The sequence below is a fragment of the Lynx canadensis genome, chromosome C1 (genome assembly GCF_007474595.2).
Source record: "Lynx canadensis isolate LIC74 chromosome C1, mLynCan4.pri.v2, whole genome shotgun sequence".
Taxonomy (NCBI): Eukaryota; Metazoa; Chordata; class Mammalia; order Carnivora; family Felidae; genus Lynx; species Lynx canadensis.
The window spans coordinates 83,863,015-83,882,082 of NC_044310.1; the positions used below are offsets into that span (position 1 = coordinate 83,863,015).

A 19,068-nucleotide genomic window follows, 5' to 3' on the forward strand; every position below is an offset into this window, starting at 1 on the left:
CTGAAGTCGGACGCTTAACCGACTGCGCCACCCAGGCGCCCCTCTGCTTCATTTTTCTTTTTAGCATTAATTTTCAGTTGATAGTCCCTATTTCATTTATCTTGCTTTTGGTTTGTCTCTCTCCATTTGAGTAAAAGCAGAGATTTTGTCTATTGTCTTCAATACTGAATTCTCCTAGAAGAATGCCTGGTGCAGAGAAGGCACTTAAATATATGCTGAATATATGAATAAATATATATGTATAAATATATGTATTAATATGTAAATACACAAAATATAAGCCATAAGCTGCTGGACTACATGCTCTAAGGTTGGCAGGTGAAGTGGTGAGGGGGTGTAAATATCATGCTAAGCCTGTGTAATGATGCACGGACTAGGTGTTAGGTGTCTTCAGACATAAACCTGCTTCTAGTACTAGCTTGGTGAAATTTGTCAAGTTGATCCCCTGGGCCTCCAGGTTAGAGTGCATAATCTGAATGGATGTTGTAACAGGTGAGTTAATTGATCTTTCTAGTAAAAAACAATTGAAAAATGAAGCCCAGGAATACCATGCCTTTTAACGTAAATATTATCACCATAAACAATAGTGGTAGTGAGAGTTAGTACAAAAGAATTTTAAGATAACTTGTAGTTCAATTTCCTCTGTTTTATAAATAGTGAAACCTAAGCCCAAGGTTTGACAGACTTAGGCCAAGGTCAAATGTTAATTGATGGTTGATCTTCGAACTCCAGTTAGCATCTCTGGCTGAGCCCAGTCTTCTTTTTACTATAACTGGTTATTACACATGGTAAGTGCTGGTGACTTTCCAAAGAATTATTCTTAAGATGTTTTGATATAATGTTCAGCTTAGACTTGATGAATTCATTTAGTAACAAGAATACATAGATCAATTTATCTCTCTTTGTGATCTAATTCAGCTTACAGAAGAGATTGGAAAACTTGAAGATAAAGTTGAATGCGCTAATAATGCCCTGAAAGCAGACTGGGAAAGATGGAGACATAATATGCAAAATGATATCAAGTCAGCATTTACAGATATGGCTGAGGAGAATATCCAGTATTATGAACAGGTAATTAGTGCTATGTGATATTGCTTCATTTTATGAAAGTTGTCCTCTCTTTTACTTTCTATCTGTCCTTTGTTGAAAGAGTCTGTTAAGGAACCAAGTGTCACATTCAAAAGCCTCCTTGGTGGCTCAGTGCCAGTGGAGTTGCTAGTTAATCGAGTAATGCCGAACCCACCCACTGAAACAAATATGTTTATGTGGAGGAAGGATGAAGAGTCTTCCTTCTTATACAGTATGCCCCAGGTGCCTAATTTGAGCCTTGATTGTGGGAAAGAATTATGCTATCATTTTGTTTTGTTTGTTTTCCCCACAGTTTCTTGTTTTAGAAGGATTTGAATTTTTTAAAAGCACTTGGGCAATGCTTGCTACTGATTCTCCCATCTTATTACCCTTATCCTCTCCTTTTCTTATGTTATAAAGTATTTGCAACATGAGAAAAGGACCAGAGGTTTCAATGAGCAGAAAATCAAATCAGGTCCTGTGCCTTGTTTCCCTTCCATTTCCACTTTGCCTTCTATAGTTGTTCAAAGCCTCAACAAAAGAGCATGCTATTCTCTCTTTTTATTTCAGTTTAGTTTAGTTCAGCTTTTTTTTCTTTTTTTCCTTTACTTCAAGATAGAACCTAGTCATCCTTTTGATTTCAGATGATTGTTTTTCATCTTTTTTTTTTTTTTTTACAACTAACAGTTCCCCAAGGTGGTTATCATTTTAAATGAATTTTATACTATCCTTTTTTTTTAATCAAGCATATTCTAAACATACTGTTTCTAGCAGGTGCATTTTCAACATACATCTCTAACCTTATCTCTGACTAAATTAATGACTATATGAAATTGATACATTTATGCTTTATAGTCTATAGTGCATGCCAGACTGTAAAATATTGTATATTTTGAAAAGATTAACTATTTTCATTTAATAAGCATTTCTTAAGCCTCTACTTCCATCAGACACTGTGCTGGGCCCTGGAGAGACCATAGCATGCAACGCAAATACAGTGCCTTTTTACGTAGGCACGGTCACCAAGGGAAACAGTCAATTAATACAAAATATTATAATAAAGTATAATATGTTCTAGCGTAGAAAGACATTACAAGGGCATCTAACCTAATCTAGAAGGAATGAGGAAGATTCTGCAGAGGATGTGGTTAAGATGAAACCTGAATGATGAATAAGAAGTAGGTAGATAAAGATGTGAGAAAGAGTTCCAGTTAGAGAAAATACATGCATAAAATCCCTAGAAGTGAGAGAATATGTTCAAATAACTGAGGCTCTTTTTTGGAGGTTGGAGAAGCAGGGGTAGTGTTGAGTTGAAAGATGAGGTTTGTAGGGGAGGAAAAAGTTTTCCTGAACCCTCTGACAGTCCCTAGCTGGGTCTGAAATTAAAATGATAGAGATAAATTGACAGGAAAAAAAGCATACAGATTGATGTAATGTAAGTTCTTTGTGACATAGAAGCCTTCCTAAGGACATAGGGACTAAGAAGCAGATGTGAATGTTTTTTGCTAGGTTTGATGACAGGTGGGCAGTCATGTAGAAATATGGTAGATTAAGGAGTATGAGGTATATATAATAAACTGCAGAAACATGACAAGACCTGTGTGTTAGGTGTCTTCTCTGTGTTCCTTTCCTTTGATAAGTACCTTCCTTTCCTCCAGATATGAGGAGAACAACTCTCATATGAGGGTTTTACCACCTGCACCAGGGGCTGAGGGTTATGGAAGATCAAAGTGACCTTCCTGCCTGTGCCATAGTCTCAGACTCCTTCAGCTTAAAATATTCAATATGCCTAGATGCCTTATTTTGCTGTTCATCCTGAACCACACTGGGCTGAAGAGGGCATCGTAATATAAGTCTTTATTTTTCATTCTAAGGGAAATAGGAAAAGCCGTTGAGTTTTCATCAGGGAAGTGACAATATTTATCAGATTTGCCTTTTAGAAAGGTCACTCTAGCTTATATGGCTCAGAGTGAAACAAAACTGGACATGAGGAGACCTAATAGGGAGCATTGTGGTACCAGACAGAGATGCGAACTGACATAGGGATTTCATGGTGGTGGCCTAGAGACTCAAGTGATTGAAAAGATCATTTTCTGTCCTTAACTTTTTTTATTCTGCATTAACAACCTTAAGTAAATTTAAGTATCTCAAAGGAATTTCCCATAAGTCTCAGATTTTGAAATGATTTGAACTATTTTGTTGGGGGGCACCTGGGTGGCTCAGTTGGTTAAGCATCGACTCTTGATTTCAGTTCAGGTCATGATCTTACAGTTCATGAGATCGAACCCCACATTGGGCTCTGTACTAGCTGTGCAGAGCCTCTTGGGATTCTCTCTCTCCCTCTCTCTGCTCCTCTCCCCCTCGTGTGCATGGTCTCTCCCGCTCTCTCAAAATAAATAAATAAACTTAAAAAAAATGAAAGTAGAAAATGAAAATAAATAAAATATTTTGTTGAATGACATTACTATGGTGATATTTATCACTATGGCTTAATTAATTAATTTATTAATTTATCACTATGGCTTTCTTACCACTTAACTATTTCAGTCCACAAAAAGACTTCCTCTCTCCTTTGCATTACAACCTGTCCATTCTGATGTTACAGAATTGTTATGACAGTCAACCAAAATAATTAACGGACAATGCCTCAAATACTAAAATATGCAATATACTAGAAGTAATTATAGTTATAAAACATAAGTATATTAGGGTGTAAGTATCACATGACACTGTTTATATTTTCACATGCACTGATTATATTTTCCTTTAAATGATAGGCTCTGCAAACTTTTTTTCTAAGTTTGAACTTCATTTTTTAAGGGAAAATCTTCATGGCAATTCCACTGAACTCCCAACTGAAATGTTTGGGTTTGACTCTACCTGTCACATAAATTCACATTTTTGTCAGTCTCATAGACTGATTTCAAATTATATAAAATATTGCTTTCTTAGAAACAGTTAAATTAGCATTACTGTGTCATTTTGCCAATTTTGTTCTTCACAGCAGTTTTAATATCAGTATGTTTTTAACTCTTCCTCCAAGTGAATTATATTTATAAATGTTACTAAAAATGTGTCAAGTGTACTGCATCTTAGATGTATATCTTTGAAGGAATCATTGGTTTTCTTTAAATTCAAAAAACCCCTGCGGTTTCAATTATTTGTTGTTGTTTTTTTTTTTTTTTCCTGAGTGAATAACTTTTAACTGATTTGCTATATCAGTCCAAGCATAATTAGGAAGTTGGAGCCCTTAAATAATCAAGGCTTTCTAATTAGCATGCAGACTGTGTGGCCTGAAACAGTAACAGTCTGCTGTTATCTGTTAACTTCAGAATCTCTTAGATATACAGAGAAGTGAAATGTTCCAGAATCTTTCCATTTCCTTTTTAATTTAATCACATTCTTCCAGAAATACCTCTTTTTTCATCAACGTTTGCAAATATAAATTCCATAAGGGTTTGTTCCTAGTATGATAGATGAATTGGGGTATAAACATTTGCCTTTGGACTTGTTTTATGAAGTGAAATGGTCACAGCTTATTTATAACTTAAAATTTAAATATCAAAGTGACAGGAAAATCAGATTATAAATATGAGGCATGGGTCTGTATCAGAAGATAGCTATTGTCACATTGAAATGTAGTACTTAGATGTGTGAATTTATTTGGAGACAGCACCAAATATATAACAGGCACTTCCACGTAAACTCAAGTAAGTAAAATAAAGTTATTTCCATTTTGTCCTATAAGGCCAATAATTAAGAATAAATATGAGTTATTTTTTTTTTAATTTTTTTTAACGTTTACTTATTTTTGAGACAGAGAGAGACAGAGCATGAACGGGGGAGGGTCAGAGAGAGGGAGACACAGAATCTGAAACAGGCCCCAGGTTCTGAGCTGTCAGCACAGAGCCCGACGCGGGGCTCGAACTCACGGACCGCGAGATCATGACCTGAGCTGAAGTCGGCCGCTTAACCGACTGAGCCAACCAGGCGCCCCATGAGTTATTTTAAAAGACAAGAATTAATAAGACACTACAGCAAAAAATCCAACTGAACATGGGTGAATAATTTCAAAGCATATTGGTACCCAAATAACCAAAGCAAATTACTTCCTGATAAAATGTGAGGGGATGCTAAAACCATAAAACATGACATGCAGCATTAAGCGCATGGACATTTTCTCATTACTCTCTATTAGGTACAAAAGAGTGTCTGTTTATATGGTTGTTTATGCTGATGGTAATGATGATTATGATGATGGTGGGGATTTGAAAGGAAGTGATGCTTGGTAGGTATTACAAATTAAAAGAATACACTCTTTGAAAGTTTAATTTTAATACAATGAAAAGATCATATGTTAACTTTTGCCACAAAAAGCAGTTTAATATTGTAAAGTGTGCAAAGGAATAAACTATATGACTTTAAATATTACATTCACTTAAGTATTATATTCAGTTAATTATTAATGTGTGGAAGTCCTTGTTGCATAGCCTTATTTCTGTCGTTATAAAATTAATATACATGCACACTAAAAGCAAACAAAAACAACAAAAGCTAGGTACATTAACATAAAATAAAGAATGCCTGTAACCTTTTCTCCTGGAGAGAGTGGTATACTTAAATACAATTATAGAAAAATAATTTGCTATGTTCAGATCAAACTATTTTAAAATTTCTACATGACCCTTTCTGAATGTGTCAGCATAAAAACATGATTACTTATCTATTTTGTGTCATGATGATTACAGTGGATATATGTTATTTTGAGCTCCATATTTCTCATTTGTTTACTTTCCTATCTAATAATAATACAATACATTGTGTTAGTTTACTTCTATTAGCAAAGGCAACAATGAACAGTTGAGGCTTTATGCTATTTTTTTGCTCTCACAAATAATACTATTAAAAATAATTATGAACATTAGACTTTAAAAACTTCCTGGATAAGAATTTTAAGAAATTACCGGATCAGAGGTCAGTTCATTTCAAATGATATCAACCTTATTTAAAAATGTCAGCTGTCTCATGTGAAATCATTCATTTAAAATTCTGTTAACATTAAAATCCTGTGCTAAGCACTATGGAGCATCCAGATTCAAACTTTGACTCTTGCTATTTGGGACCTTACGGTTTACTGGGGAAGAATAATAAGTGTATATATTTTTTACTTGATTACTACAGCTTTACCATGTATTAACTTTTTTTAAGGAAAGAACGTTTAAATTAGTTTTATTTCCTTGACTTGTAATGAACAGATTTAATCAAAGGGTTCTATCACTACTGAATAGTACAAATATATATGTATATATATATACGTATACATACGTATATATATACATATGTGTGTATATATATACACACATATATACACGTATGCATATACATGTATATGTGTGTGTATATATATATACATAATATATATATATATCAACATGGACATCTAGGAAGCAAAAAGTGATTATAGTATAAGACATTTTCTGGAAAATCAAGGAAGAAAGAAACAAAATTACTGCAAGAGTACACCATCTAGCCAGATGAATAATACACCAAATGCTTCCGTAAAATCCAAGTCCAGTTACTTATGGACCACTTAAAAATTAGGGAAATTAAAATATGTATATATTTTAATATATATTATATATTTTTAATATATAAATATATTTATATATTTAATATATATTTAATATATTTTATTAAATATATATTTAATATATATTTTAATATATATCTATGATATATATATATATATATCATAGTAGTCCTATAAAGAGTAAGTAACGGATGAACGTTGAACATCCTAGAAGTTCTTGAAGTATAGTTGTATTTATTTAGAAATGTATTGCTTACGTTGGAGAATGGCAAAATAAATTCAAACAAAGGAGTTGTTTTAAATTCAGTGATGCATACATAGTTTGGAACATGTTGTAAATTTTGTAAATTTAAAACACTCTGGTCCAGGGAAAGATAGTTCCCAAGCATTGTGACTTTAAGACATTAATGTGTATTGATAGTGATTATCAAACTGCCAACTAAGCAGGATTCTGAGTGGCATTTAGATTTCTATCCAAAATTTCATTCTTCTTTTAAAACCTGGGACTCAGAGAAGTTACGGACTCTGTGCTCATCTACATGAATTAAGAGAAACAGTGAGGGAGAATGACTTTCCTTCACTTCATTCCATCCAACACAGAGGAACTGTTATGTGACATGAGAGAAACCTGGAGAAAGTACCCTTTTCAAAATCTGGGACATAAGAGCAAAGGAAGAAAACTCTGGCCACTCTCAGTCATATTCCGTAGAATTTAGTAAAGTGGCTTAAGTTACAGAAAATTTAGTTGTCATTTTAAAGTCACAGACTCAAAAAGAGAATTTGACGTAAGAGGAGTGAACAATTTTAAAAAGCGAAGCAGTTAAAAAATCAGATATAATTGTACCTGTGGACCACGGACTATGAAAGGCAAAGATACAAAGAGATGGATTCGGTCAAAGTTGAAGACACAAGCAACAGTGTCAGAAGGCACATTTCAAAATGGAAGAAGTAAGTTTTTTTGGGTGGGAAAAAAAGTGAATGACTTCCAAGTAGTATCAAAGTCACATGGAATTGGGTGTGAGGAGCCTCTTTGGATTCAAGAAAGCTAGGAATTAATAAGCTCTAATAAAATTATTAAAGTGAATAAAGTGGAAACCATGTTATGGAAGCTGAAAATACAGGACTACTTCAATTCTATTTCATTCCTGTTTTCTCCATCCAGGAGAATGAAAGTAGAAGTTGAAAGATTTAGACAAATAAAAATAAAAGGTAACTAAAATCCAGTATATTTGAAGAGATACTAAATCAACAGCTATCCATTGCCACAAAAAGGAGAATTCTAGGTATTTTCTCTTTTCCAACAAACAATGCAAAAGCTCTTCCTTTACCAGCCTCAAAAACAGTGCTCACAAAGCCTTAGTTGTAACCCTTAATCCTAAACTGACTTATTTTGGAAAGATTGGGAGACTTCTTCTGCTCACCCAGGAGAAATGCACACTACTTTTCATTGCTAGGTAAATGCTAAAATTAGCTTCAGAGAAAGCTTGGGGGAATACTGTAAAAATGACACCTGTTTCCAAAATAGTTAACCTCTGTATTTTCTGATATATACCATGTACAATCACACAATAAAGTCTTTGTGAACAGCCTTCCTTGTAGAGAGAAGGATGGGAGTGCCAGAGGATCTACCCAGATAGAGTTATTTAATGTAATTTTGATCCCAAGGAATGACAGGTAGGTTTTGAGCTTTCCTTTGAAATGTTGAGTCAGAGGCATAATAAATGGTCTTTATTGAACCATTTAAGTTATATATTTTATATTGACAATCTCTTAGGATGAAACTGAGTAATCAGATACTCTCTTTAAAGTTAATGTGTCTCAACTCCCTAATCATAAGAATAGATGGGAATAATTCAGTTATCTCAGAAAGGGATTTTTGAATCCAAGTCAGGGGACGTTTCTTTTTGTGTTTATGCCCCATACCATTTACTCAAGCTGGTCCCTGATCTGATCTCTAGACCCAAGAAGACAGATTTCTTGATGGTGCTAAAACAGCCCTTCAGAAGTGTATGTATCTTTGAAACTCTTTGAAGAATGTTTCAGAACTACATTATAGACCCCAGGATTGAATAGATTCACATTATACGTAGACTAGACTTCTTGGAAAGCAACACACCAGCTTGAGAAGCTAATATGCTTAGATTTTTAATCAGCCTAAACATTTTCATACCAGTTAAAATTTGCAACCCATTACATTCTTGTGCCCACATTATCTACTTATTTACCAGAAGACACTCACTGGGTGAGTCTGAAGTCTGGATTAGCAAATTCAGGCTACATCACACCACTTTTCTATGGACCATTCAGTTAGTTCATTTAGGGATGATCATCTTCATCAGAAAGAAAACACCAAGTTTTTCTCTTACTGTCATCAATGGCAATCCATTGAATACCCAGGAGCTTTCCCTTTGTATTTTTAATATATAGACCAACACTACTGATTAATTAATGATTAATCTTGTCTTTTTACTATCTATGCTATGGGAATCAGTTTTTGGTGAGCAATCAGTCCTATTTCAAATAGAATGTAAAGCTAATAGTAATAATGATCAGTAATAATGATCAGAGCAAGGAAAACAGAGATGAATAACTTTGTGTTATCCTAAGATTTTATTTTTTTTTCAATATATGAAGTTTATTGTCAAATTGGCTTCCATACAACACCCAGTGCTCATCCCAAAAGGTGCCCTCCTCAGTACCCATCACCCACCCTCCTCTCCCTCCCACCCCCCATCAACCCTCAGTTCTCAGTTTTTAAGAGTCTCTTATGCTTTGGCTCTCTCCCACTCTAACCTTTTTTTTTTTTCCTTCCCCTCCCCCATGGGTTTCTGCTAAGTTTCTCAGGATCCACATAAGAGTGAAACCAATGGTATCTGTCTTTCTCTGTATGGCTTATTTCACTTAGCATAACACTCTCCAGTTCCATCCATGTTGCTACAAAGAGCCATATTTCATTCTTTCTCATTGCCACGTAGTACTCCATTGTGTATATAAACCACAATTTCTTTATCCATTCATCAGCTGATGTACATTTAGGCTCTTTCCATAATTTGGCTATTGTTGAGAGTGCTGCTATAAACATTGGGGTACAAGTGCCCCTATGCATCAGTACTCCTGTATCCCTTGGGTAAATTCCTAGCAGTGCTATTGCTGGGTCATAGGGTAGGTCTATTTTTAATTTTTTGAGGAACCTCCACACTGTTTTCCAGAGTGGCTGCACCAATTTCCATTCCCACCAACAATGCAAGAGGGTACCCGTTTCTCCACATCCTTGCCAGCATCTGTAGTCTCCTGATTTGTTCCTTTTGGCCACTCTGGCTGGTGTGAGGTGATACCTGAGTGTGGTTTTGATTTGTATTTCCCTGATGAGGAGCGACGTTGAGCATCTTTTCATGTGCCTGTTGGCCATCCAGATGTCTTCTTTAGAGAAGTGTCTATTCATGTTTTCTGCCCATTTCTTCACTGGGTTATTTGTTTTTCGGGTGTGGAGTTTGGTGAGCTCTTTATAGATTTTGGATACTAGCCCTTTGTCCGATATGTCATTTGCAAATATCTTTTCCCATTCCGTTGGTTGCCTTTTAGTTTTGTTGGTTGTTTCCTTTGCTGTGCAGAAGCTTTTGATCTTCATAAGGTCCCAGTAGTTCATTTTTGCTTTTAATTCCCTTGCCTTTGGGGATGTGTCAAGTAAGAAATTGCTACGGCTGAGGTCAGAGAGGTCTTTTCCTGCTTTCTCCTCTAGGGTTTTGATGGTTTCCTGTCTCACATTCAGGTCCTTTATCCATTTTGAGTTTATTTTTGTGAATGGTGTGAGAAAGTGGTCTAGTTTCAATCTTCTGCATGTTGGTGTCCAATTCTCCCAGCACCATTTGTTAAAGAGACTGTCTTTTTTCCATTGGATGTTCTTTCCTGCTTTGTCAAAGATGAGTTGGCCATACGTTTGTGGATCTAGTTCTGGGGTTTCTATTCTATTCCATTGGTTTATGTGTCTGTTTTTGTGCCATATCCTAAGATTTTAAAACTTTGTATTCTTACTGTTTGATGAGAGATTCCACCATTGATTAAGGAAATAAAATCATCAGTGAAAACCTGCTTGGGATGTTCATGGGAGACTATTATAGTTCTCTAATGGTTGTGGGAGGGACATCTTTGGAGATTAGCTACCACAGAGGCCAGGAAGCTGCCTTCTCAGTTTGATAGATTCTACCAGGAATCTTGGATAAGTGAGGAGGTGAGAATCTGAGCTGAGGGAAAACTACATTAAAGATAGTTTATGGGCGCCTGAGTGACTCAGTCGGTTAAGCATCTGACCGGCTCAGGTCATGATCTTGTGGTTTGTAAGTTCCAGCCCCACGTCAGGTTCTGTCCTGATAGCTCAGAGCCTGGAGCCTGCTTCGGATGCTGTGGCTCCCTCTGTCTCTGTCTGTCCCCTGCTTGTGCGTTCTCTCTCTCTCTCTCTCTCTCTCTCTCTCTCTCTCTCTCTCTCTCTCAAAAATAAATAAACATTAAAAAAATTTTTTAAACGATAGTTTATAAATAATTTTTTAAAAATCAACTGTTGCAAATATCAGAGGACGTCTCTGGGTATAGTTCTTTGGGTCTCTAACTGTTGTATATTTGGGAGCATGGTTGATCACACAGCCATTTACTAACATTGATTTTACTTTAGTTATCATTGGGTATGACGGCTTAATAGCCAAGTGCCTTCCATCTAGTTACACTGTTTCATTTTATTGTACAAGGTTGGCAATGTACCTTAGCACATTTACATTTCCAAGAAACTCTTTAGGGGGAAAAAAATCTGTTCACTTTTGTGTAATGTCTCAGATTTATTTGCTCGCAGAAGCTGTTTATGGAAAACAAATATTTTTTTTTAGAAAAAGCTATGTAACTAATAGAAATATAAGATTTTTAATGTTCATCAGAACCTTTATTGTAAAACCATCTGAAGTTTAGGTAACCGTGAACTCTTAGAATAACTTTCAATTCTACTTGGCTTAAAAGACTGCTCTGTTGTAGCCAATTACCTTTTGAACTTAGTAATTTGATACAGGTTTTTAGTGACACAGGTAAATATTCCCCTACCACTGCAATAAGATGGTAAATATTATCCTCTATATTGATGACAGGGTCCTGCTTTCATATTCCAAGTCATAAATCTACCTCTAACTAGTCTTTTTTCCAAAGGCATCTTTATTCTCAAGTGACAATTGTTTTGCAATAAAATTATCTTCAGCATGTGAAATGATAGTATACTTTGCAGAAATCAACTCATTTAATTCACTAGGTCTTTATCTTGGTGACCACATTAGAATATGCTCTCTTCAAAATTTAAGTTTTATGAGAATCATATTAAGGTCTTGTTAGGCTAGAAGACACTTATGACTAAAAAAAAGAAAAAGAGCAAAGTATCTGCATCTTTCACTATTCAAAATACTGAGTTCAGTTCTGATGATGCATTTTGAAAGTAACATTGACAAACTAAGATATAATCAGAATAAGTTTATGATGATAATGGTCTTAGAAATGCATCTTCATCCAAAATATTAGAAAAGAAGAAAGGTATTTGGAGGGCAGTCAACGAAAGAAGGATTACATGTTTTGTCATTGCTTCAGAAAATGTCTAAAACCAACTCTTACAAATTGTATAATTTGAACTCACACAAAATTATTTCCTATGCATTAAAATTTTCTATATTATATTATATTGCATTATAAAGAAATGAGTTCCTTGCCACTGGGAATTTTTAAACAGCTGTTGAATAATGTAAATCAGTAATTCTGTCTATACTAGAATCTCTCAATGCATTTTATAGAAAATTAGTTTTTTGTAATGTTAATGAGTGTTAGTCTTGAAAGAAAAGATTCTGTAGTCAAGTTTGGATTAAATAAAGTTAAACAGGTTTATTTCCTAAAGAAGTTCTTAGGTACTTTATTTGCTTATATGGTTTGTGAGTCTGAGGACATAATTTCCTTGACTAGATCAGCATTTCTTCTTGCAGGTTTGCATATCATGGAACACAATTTGGGAAAACTTGGGTAATTATGTTGATCTCTAAAGTAATGCTACTTAAAATGTGGACTGATGCCCAGTCCATAAGTTGCTTATTACAGATTTGTAACAAGATAAATCAGCAATTGAAAGTAATCAATTAAAATCTTCTGCAGCAATTACACATTACCATGACATCCAAGTAGATGATTAGTAGACTTGTTATGTTGATTAAGTATCTGCCAGTTTGGGTATTTACTTGGCTTTTGTGGGGATTCATGTGATATACACTGCAGATGAGTCATGCTCCGTAGGATTACTCAATGGTCCTTGGAGACTGAAAGAAAAAGTTGTGTTCTTTACCAGGTAGTTTGAGAAGCACTGCTCTGAAGTTCCATCTGTTTTCTAAGAGTCTGTTCCTCTCTTAACAGTTAATAGTGTCCTTTCTCATTTAAAAGTTTATAATTTATTTTTTTTAAATGTTTATTTTTGAAAGAGAGAAAAACAAGAGGGAGATGGGCAGAGAGGAGACAGAGAGTCATAAGCAGACTCTGCACTGTCACTACAGAGCCCGATGCGGGGCTTGAACTCACAAACTGTGAGATCATGACCTGAGCCAAAGTCAAGAGTCGGATGCTTAACCGACTGAGCCACCAGGTGCCACAAAATTTTATAATGTACTTAATATTCAACTATTACATAAAGTATATAAGACACAGTCAATTATAGAATTAAGTTTAAATGCATCAGGGTATGATTTTCATTTACCCCTAAAGAATACATTTACAGCACTGTATGTAAAAAATCTGCATGTAAGTGGACTTATGTAGTTCAAAACTGTGTCATGCAAGGGTCAGCTATATTCTCTTGTTTTATTAAGTGATAATTTCTGTTCTGAATTGCACATTCAAAAGCCATAGCTGGAGCTCATGTTTTCACATAACCATGGACATCTTTTATTATGTTTGATAGAAGTCTTGAATATTTTTGTTATTTTTAGATTTCTGCTTTCTTAAAAACTTCTCAAGATATTCTCATTAATCTCCTATTCTGTGATATTATTTCTCAATTTTTTATATAAATGAAGCTGAGTTTAGCTGTGAGATGGACAGTTATACTATAGCATAGACAGTCTGTGCCTCTTTGCCATCTTTTGGATTAGATAAATTTTTCTGCTATTAAGGTAATCAAAGATTTGAATGAAGATTACATATTTATAACTTCTAGAAGTATCTAGTTTCTGAATCAAGGACTTTCATCTTATTATGCTTCATAAATGACAGACTGTAGTCTATGGGCCAATGAATATAGCAGTTCCTGTAAAGAAATGGAACAAAGGATTTAAAACACATACATGTGCATGTATGCACTGTTATGATACAACATCATGAAGTAAAGAGGTGGAAAAAAATTAAAGTTGGATATCAGGATGCTTGCCACTAGCTAATTGTAAAATCTTAATCATGTCTTCTCTAAACCCAGTTTTCTAATCTGTCAGTAGAGGTGTTGATAACCCTCCCCTTCCCAACCCCATCTACACACTGCCCTCATAAATCTCTAGGAGAATAAAAATTTTTAAAAATGTGTGAAATGCTTTAGAATAATGCAAAACAACATGGCTGTGCCTTGATAATTTTCCAGTAATTCAAAGGTAGATGTGCTCTTCTTTATAGTTTGCCGTACTTTCAAGGTATGGTTAAGCAAACACAGATGAGCTTGGTGTTTGAAGTGACTAATACCAAACTGGACAGACTTCATGTAATTGGCTTGTTACTAGTCAAAAACGATGATGTGGTATAGAAAAGTATGAGTTGAAAAGATTTGAATTCAAATTTTGGCTCTTGTATTAATTCTTCCTCTGAAGATTTCCAATTTATTAGACTTTTTGGAGCTCCAATTTTCCCATGTGTAAAAATTAGAGAAAGGGAATAAGTTATATCCAGGGCTCTTTCTATCTTTAGCAGATCTTGAGTTAGAAATCCAGACTTACTACAAAATAATAAAAACATGGACCACAAGATGGCGTTTGTAGATAATGAGTCCTTTTGCATTAACTCTGTTGCTCTTTGAAGTATTTGCAGGATTTACAAATTGAGCTTATTACTTATATTCTTGACAGATATGTAAAAGTTTTAGAAAAAATAGGCAAAATCTGTTATTTTTAAGTTGTTGATATTTCTAAAATTGCAAATTGGCAGATGATTCCAAGAAGCTGAATTTAGACTTTTCCAAAAATGAAATATAATGGGTACCATTAAGCTATTACAAAATAATAGAAGTTGCTTTCCTCTAGCAACATCATCTCTAATTTCTTTCTGGATTGATTACATCCACAATGTAAAATATACACTTCTTACAACTTTTCATTACTGTTTTGAGTCTTAGGTTTAGGTGGTAAAAAAGCAGTTATTGAAATGTTGCACATCCAAGTGGCCTAGTACATAGATGTTTACATATTTGAGCTTCAGTATTTCCTCAAATGTAGGTGATGTCATTTGTGCCCAAGATCATTTGACACAGCATTAGAATACATAGAGGACACTCAGTCATATTTCTCATTTTTAATTTATTAAAAGACATGCAATTCTCATGGTACTGTCTAAAAGGTATTTTTAGATTAGTGGGAAAAAACTAGAAGCACGACAACTTTTGGTTTAATGTGGAAATTTCTGGTTTTAAAAATATATGGTAAGATTTGACTCTTATCACATTTTCTAATAGCTTTCATTGTTATTTTAGGCAAATTTATGGTTATTTTACTGTATTATTATAGAAATATATAAATAATGTTTTCTTAATTTGACTTATGTGATAATTTGGATAAAACTAAATTTTCTATTAGCTGTTCCACAAACATGGTGGTGGCATTATGGATGGAGACATCGAACTTTATGTTGACATTATTGCATATTGGCTAAGAGCATGGCTTTGGACAGGCAGAAGTTGTAACTTCGAACTGAGAGACTTTGAGGATTTTATTTTAGTGAGCCTCAATATCCCTGTCTATGACATGCTGAAAATAATAGTACCAACATCACAGATTTGTTTGGGTATTAAAATACATATATGTAATATGTATTTTCTCATTAACTTATGAAGCATCTCTTTGGAAATTAGTTATAATGGTAATTATCTTATAAATATCAAATGCTGAGGAAAGAGGTAAAATTTTGTTTGATGCATTTCCACACTGTGTCAAGCCAAAGAGAGCAAGACAGAATTATAAATTGTATGTAATCTCGTTTCTCAACATCTTGTTGGCTACAGTTAGCCCCTGGAAGAATTCTTTTTTAGTTCTAGAATGACACTTAATGGATACACGTAGGCCAAGCCCCTTATTTTGTGAATGAGTAAACAAGTCCAGAGCAGTGAAGATATCTGCCTGAAGTCACATTGTAGGACAGAATCCCTTCATACCCCACCCCCCCCAGCTTGAGAAAATACTGATTCTTAAATGTACGGGCTTTCATTGGAAGCTATATTGTATCTATTGAAACACCATTTTTGTCATCATTTATTCTCTGGAAAAGTTGGTCACATCTGCTTATAGGATTGCTACCCACTTACAAGAACTGAAGAATCAGTTATCTTTTCTAATGGCATAGTGTCATCACCATCTTTGCTGAAGTAGCAACAGATTTACTTTCAAAACTAGCTTTGGAATTAAAACTTATTTTCTAAATATTCTGTGTGCGTATTTAAGAAGTTTTTAAGAATGTGTGTAGGAACAAAAAGACTTTTGTTTACCTGTTGGATGTGTTTCCCCGGGCGCTGGCTCACCTTCCTAACTACAACTTTGTTTTCCATTCATGCCCTTCGAAGACAAACTAAGGTTTTTGGCCTTTGGCTACAAACTGGAGCCACCTGGGGAAAATGTGCACTGGATTCTCAATGAAGATTTGTGATAAACTTTCTTTTTGGCCACCCAACATCCTGCCTAGTAGCATGCATGCACAGCATATTTATTGGCTCACTTTCACTGCAGTGATGAACATGAAGCAGTAGAAACAAGTACTGAAATCTGTAGACACAGGTTTCTTAACTATTGCATCTTAAGATGAAATTACTTGATTTTTTCAAAATTGTTATATCAAATAAAATGATATGTGTGGAAGATTATGACACAGTATTCAACTAACAGAATTCCCGTTGTTGATTCTGTGATGTTAATATGAGAATCTAAAGCTAGAATGAGCTGCTGGGTGGTGTTGAAGGTCAGGCCAACAGTGATACTGGTGAGTGTGTTTGATTGTTACTCTAATTTTGGTAGACATTTGCTTGCCTCACTAATTGTAATGATTTAAAAGTGTGAAAAATCAATTTCTCAATAGAAAGCAATGAGAAGCCAAATAACAGAAATATCTTTTTTTAATGCAGTTCCTTTTTAAAAAGGTTTTTATTTATTTATTTTGAAAAAGAGAGAGAGAGAGCATGCACAAGCAGGGGAGGGGCAGAGAAAGAGGGAGAGAGAGAGAATCCCAAGCAGGCTCCATGCTCTCAGTGCAGAGCCAGACTCAGGGCTCGAACTCACGAACCGTGAGATCATGACCTGAGCCGAAACCAAGAGTCAGACGCTCAATGGACTGAGCCACCTAAGTCTCCCCAGAAATATCTTTTAAACAACATGATTTATAGTTATAAACAAGTCTCACGATAGGTTTTGAGATTGTGTTGTTGTTTTGATGACTGTATCTCCTCCAATCATCACAGTCCTGGACACAGTAGATACCGAACTAAATGTTTAACTATTAGTTTAATGTAAACTAATTGTTTAACTATGTGGTATAAACAGTCCATTTCTTGAGTCTTGAGTCTTACTTGGTTTTTCATACTTAAAAAAGCAAGAAAGAGTAAAGAGCTTTTTAAAAGAGTTTTAGGGGTTATCTTTTTTTATTTTAAAATAGATTTGTGTACAATTATTGGATAAGTATACGAATATCAGTTAACAGTTTAAGACTAAATTTGGTGGGAGGGGACAGTTAATACCCCATGTTTATTTAGAAAAAACTATCAAAATTCCAAAAGAGGTCTGGTGTCATCAGGAGGAGCTACCTAGTTCAGGGTCAGTTCTTCAGCCTTGTTGGCTGAGAAGCCTGATTGGTTAGCAGCCTGAGTGGGAATCAGACTTTTATGGCAAAACACAGCATTAACAACTTTAGAGAGCAATAGAAACCAGGATGTCAATTGATAAATATTCAGATTGAAAAATGCAGTTTTTGTGACAACCAGCATATTTGAATGTGTAGTTCTTTACATTCTTTCTCCATAATCATCTGCATTTACTGAGTATTTATTGTATGTCTGGCATATATTAACTAACTCATCTTCAAAGAGTATGTGCTCCTGGAAATATATAGACTTTCCAAGAGGTATGTAGGGAATCAATTTCTACACGTTCAAACTGCATATGTACATTTTCCTAAAATTTGATCAGCGTGATGCCCCCCCCCCCGCCCCCGCAGGCATGCATTTTCTTACCTACCTCTTCTTCCAAAATTGTCCTTTTTCCACTATGCAAAAGAAAGGTATTTTGTGATGGCCCAGTGACTTATTAAATGTACCCTGGTGGTCATTCAAGAAATTGGTTACTTTCCATTTGTTGATGAATAAATAGTAGTAGCTATACTACTTATCAGATTTGGAATATCACAAATGTGCTTAACCATTTGTGCCTCAGCTTTCTCATCTGTGATATAATATACATAACAGTCTTTGTCAGGTAGTAATATGAAGGTAATATATAATAAAGTAACCAGTACAATGCCTGAGCAAGTATTCATATTGACATATAGCAGGTATCATGTTATTTCTATTGTTTTTCTATGCTGATGTTCTATAACCCATATTTCAAAATACATAAATTGTTTTTCTGCCTCTAGTATGGTAGATGGTAAGGAGGTAGTTCAGTGGCTAATTTGTCTTTTTTACTAAGTTTTTCTGACCCATTAGGACTTATTTTAGAAATGAAAATGGGGACTCCTGGGTGGCTCACTTGGTGGAGTGTCCAACTCTTGTCCAACCTCAGGTCAAGATCCCAGGGTTGTGGGACAGAGCCCCGCAGCAGGCTCCACATTGAGTGGAACCTGCTTGAGAGTCTCTCTCCCTCTGCCCCTCTCCACCATTTGCACACTCTGTCTCTCAAATAAGAAAAAAAAGAAAAAAAGAAATGAAAATGTTAATTCACAATGCTAATCAGCATGGATGTCTACTGAATATCTTCCTTAGACATTTATTAAGGATGGTTGAAGCCGAATATGACAATAGAAGTTTCTTCACATGAGAATTAATGCTGTCTTTGGTGCAATTTGGATCATTTATTTGACAGGAAATCTAAATAGAACAGACTGCTCATAATTACATTTTGAATTTTACCTTGAGGACTTCAGAAGTTTATTCAAATGATAGTTTGGCGGAGTTATCA

At 34.8% G+C, this 19,068-nt stretch overlaps 1 protein-coding gene across 2 annotated transcripts in view; it reads left to right on the forward strand.

Annotated features, from left to right (window-relative positions):
* Positions 1–19,068, forward strand: part of SNX7 (sorting nexin 7) — a 108,452-nt gene that overhangs the window by 80,421 nt on the left and 8,963 nt on the right. For both annotated transcript variants that reach the window (XM_030327459.1, XM_030327458.1), the window contains exon 8: positions 919–1,071. In XM_030327459.1, the coding sequence (XP_030183319.1) occupies positions 919–1,071 (153 nt within the window). The remainder of the gene's footprint in view (positions 1–918; positions 1,072–19,068) is intronic.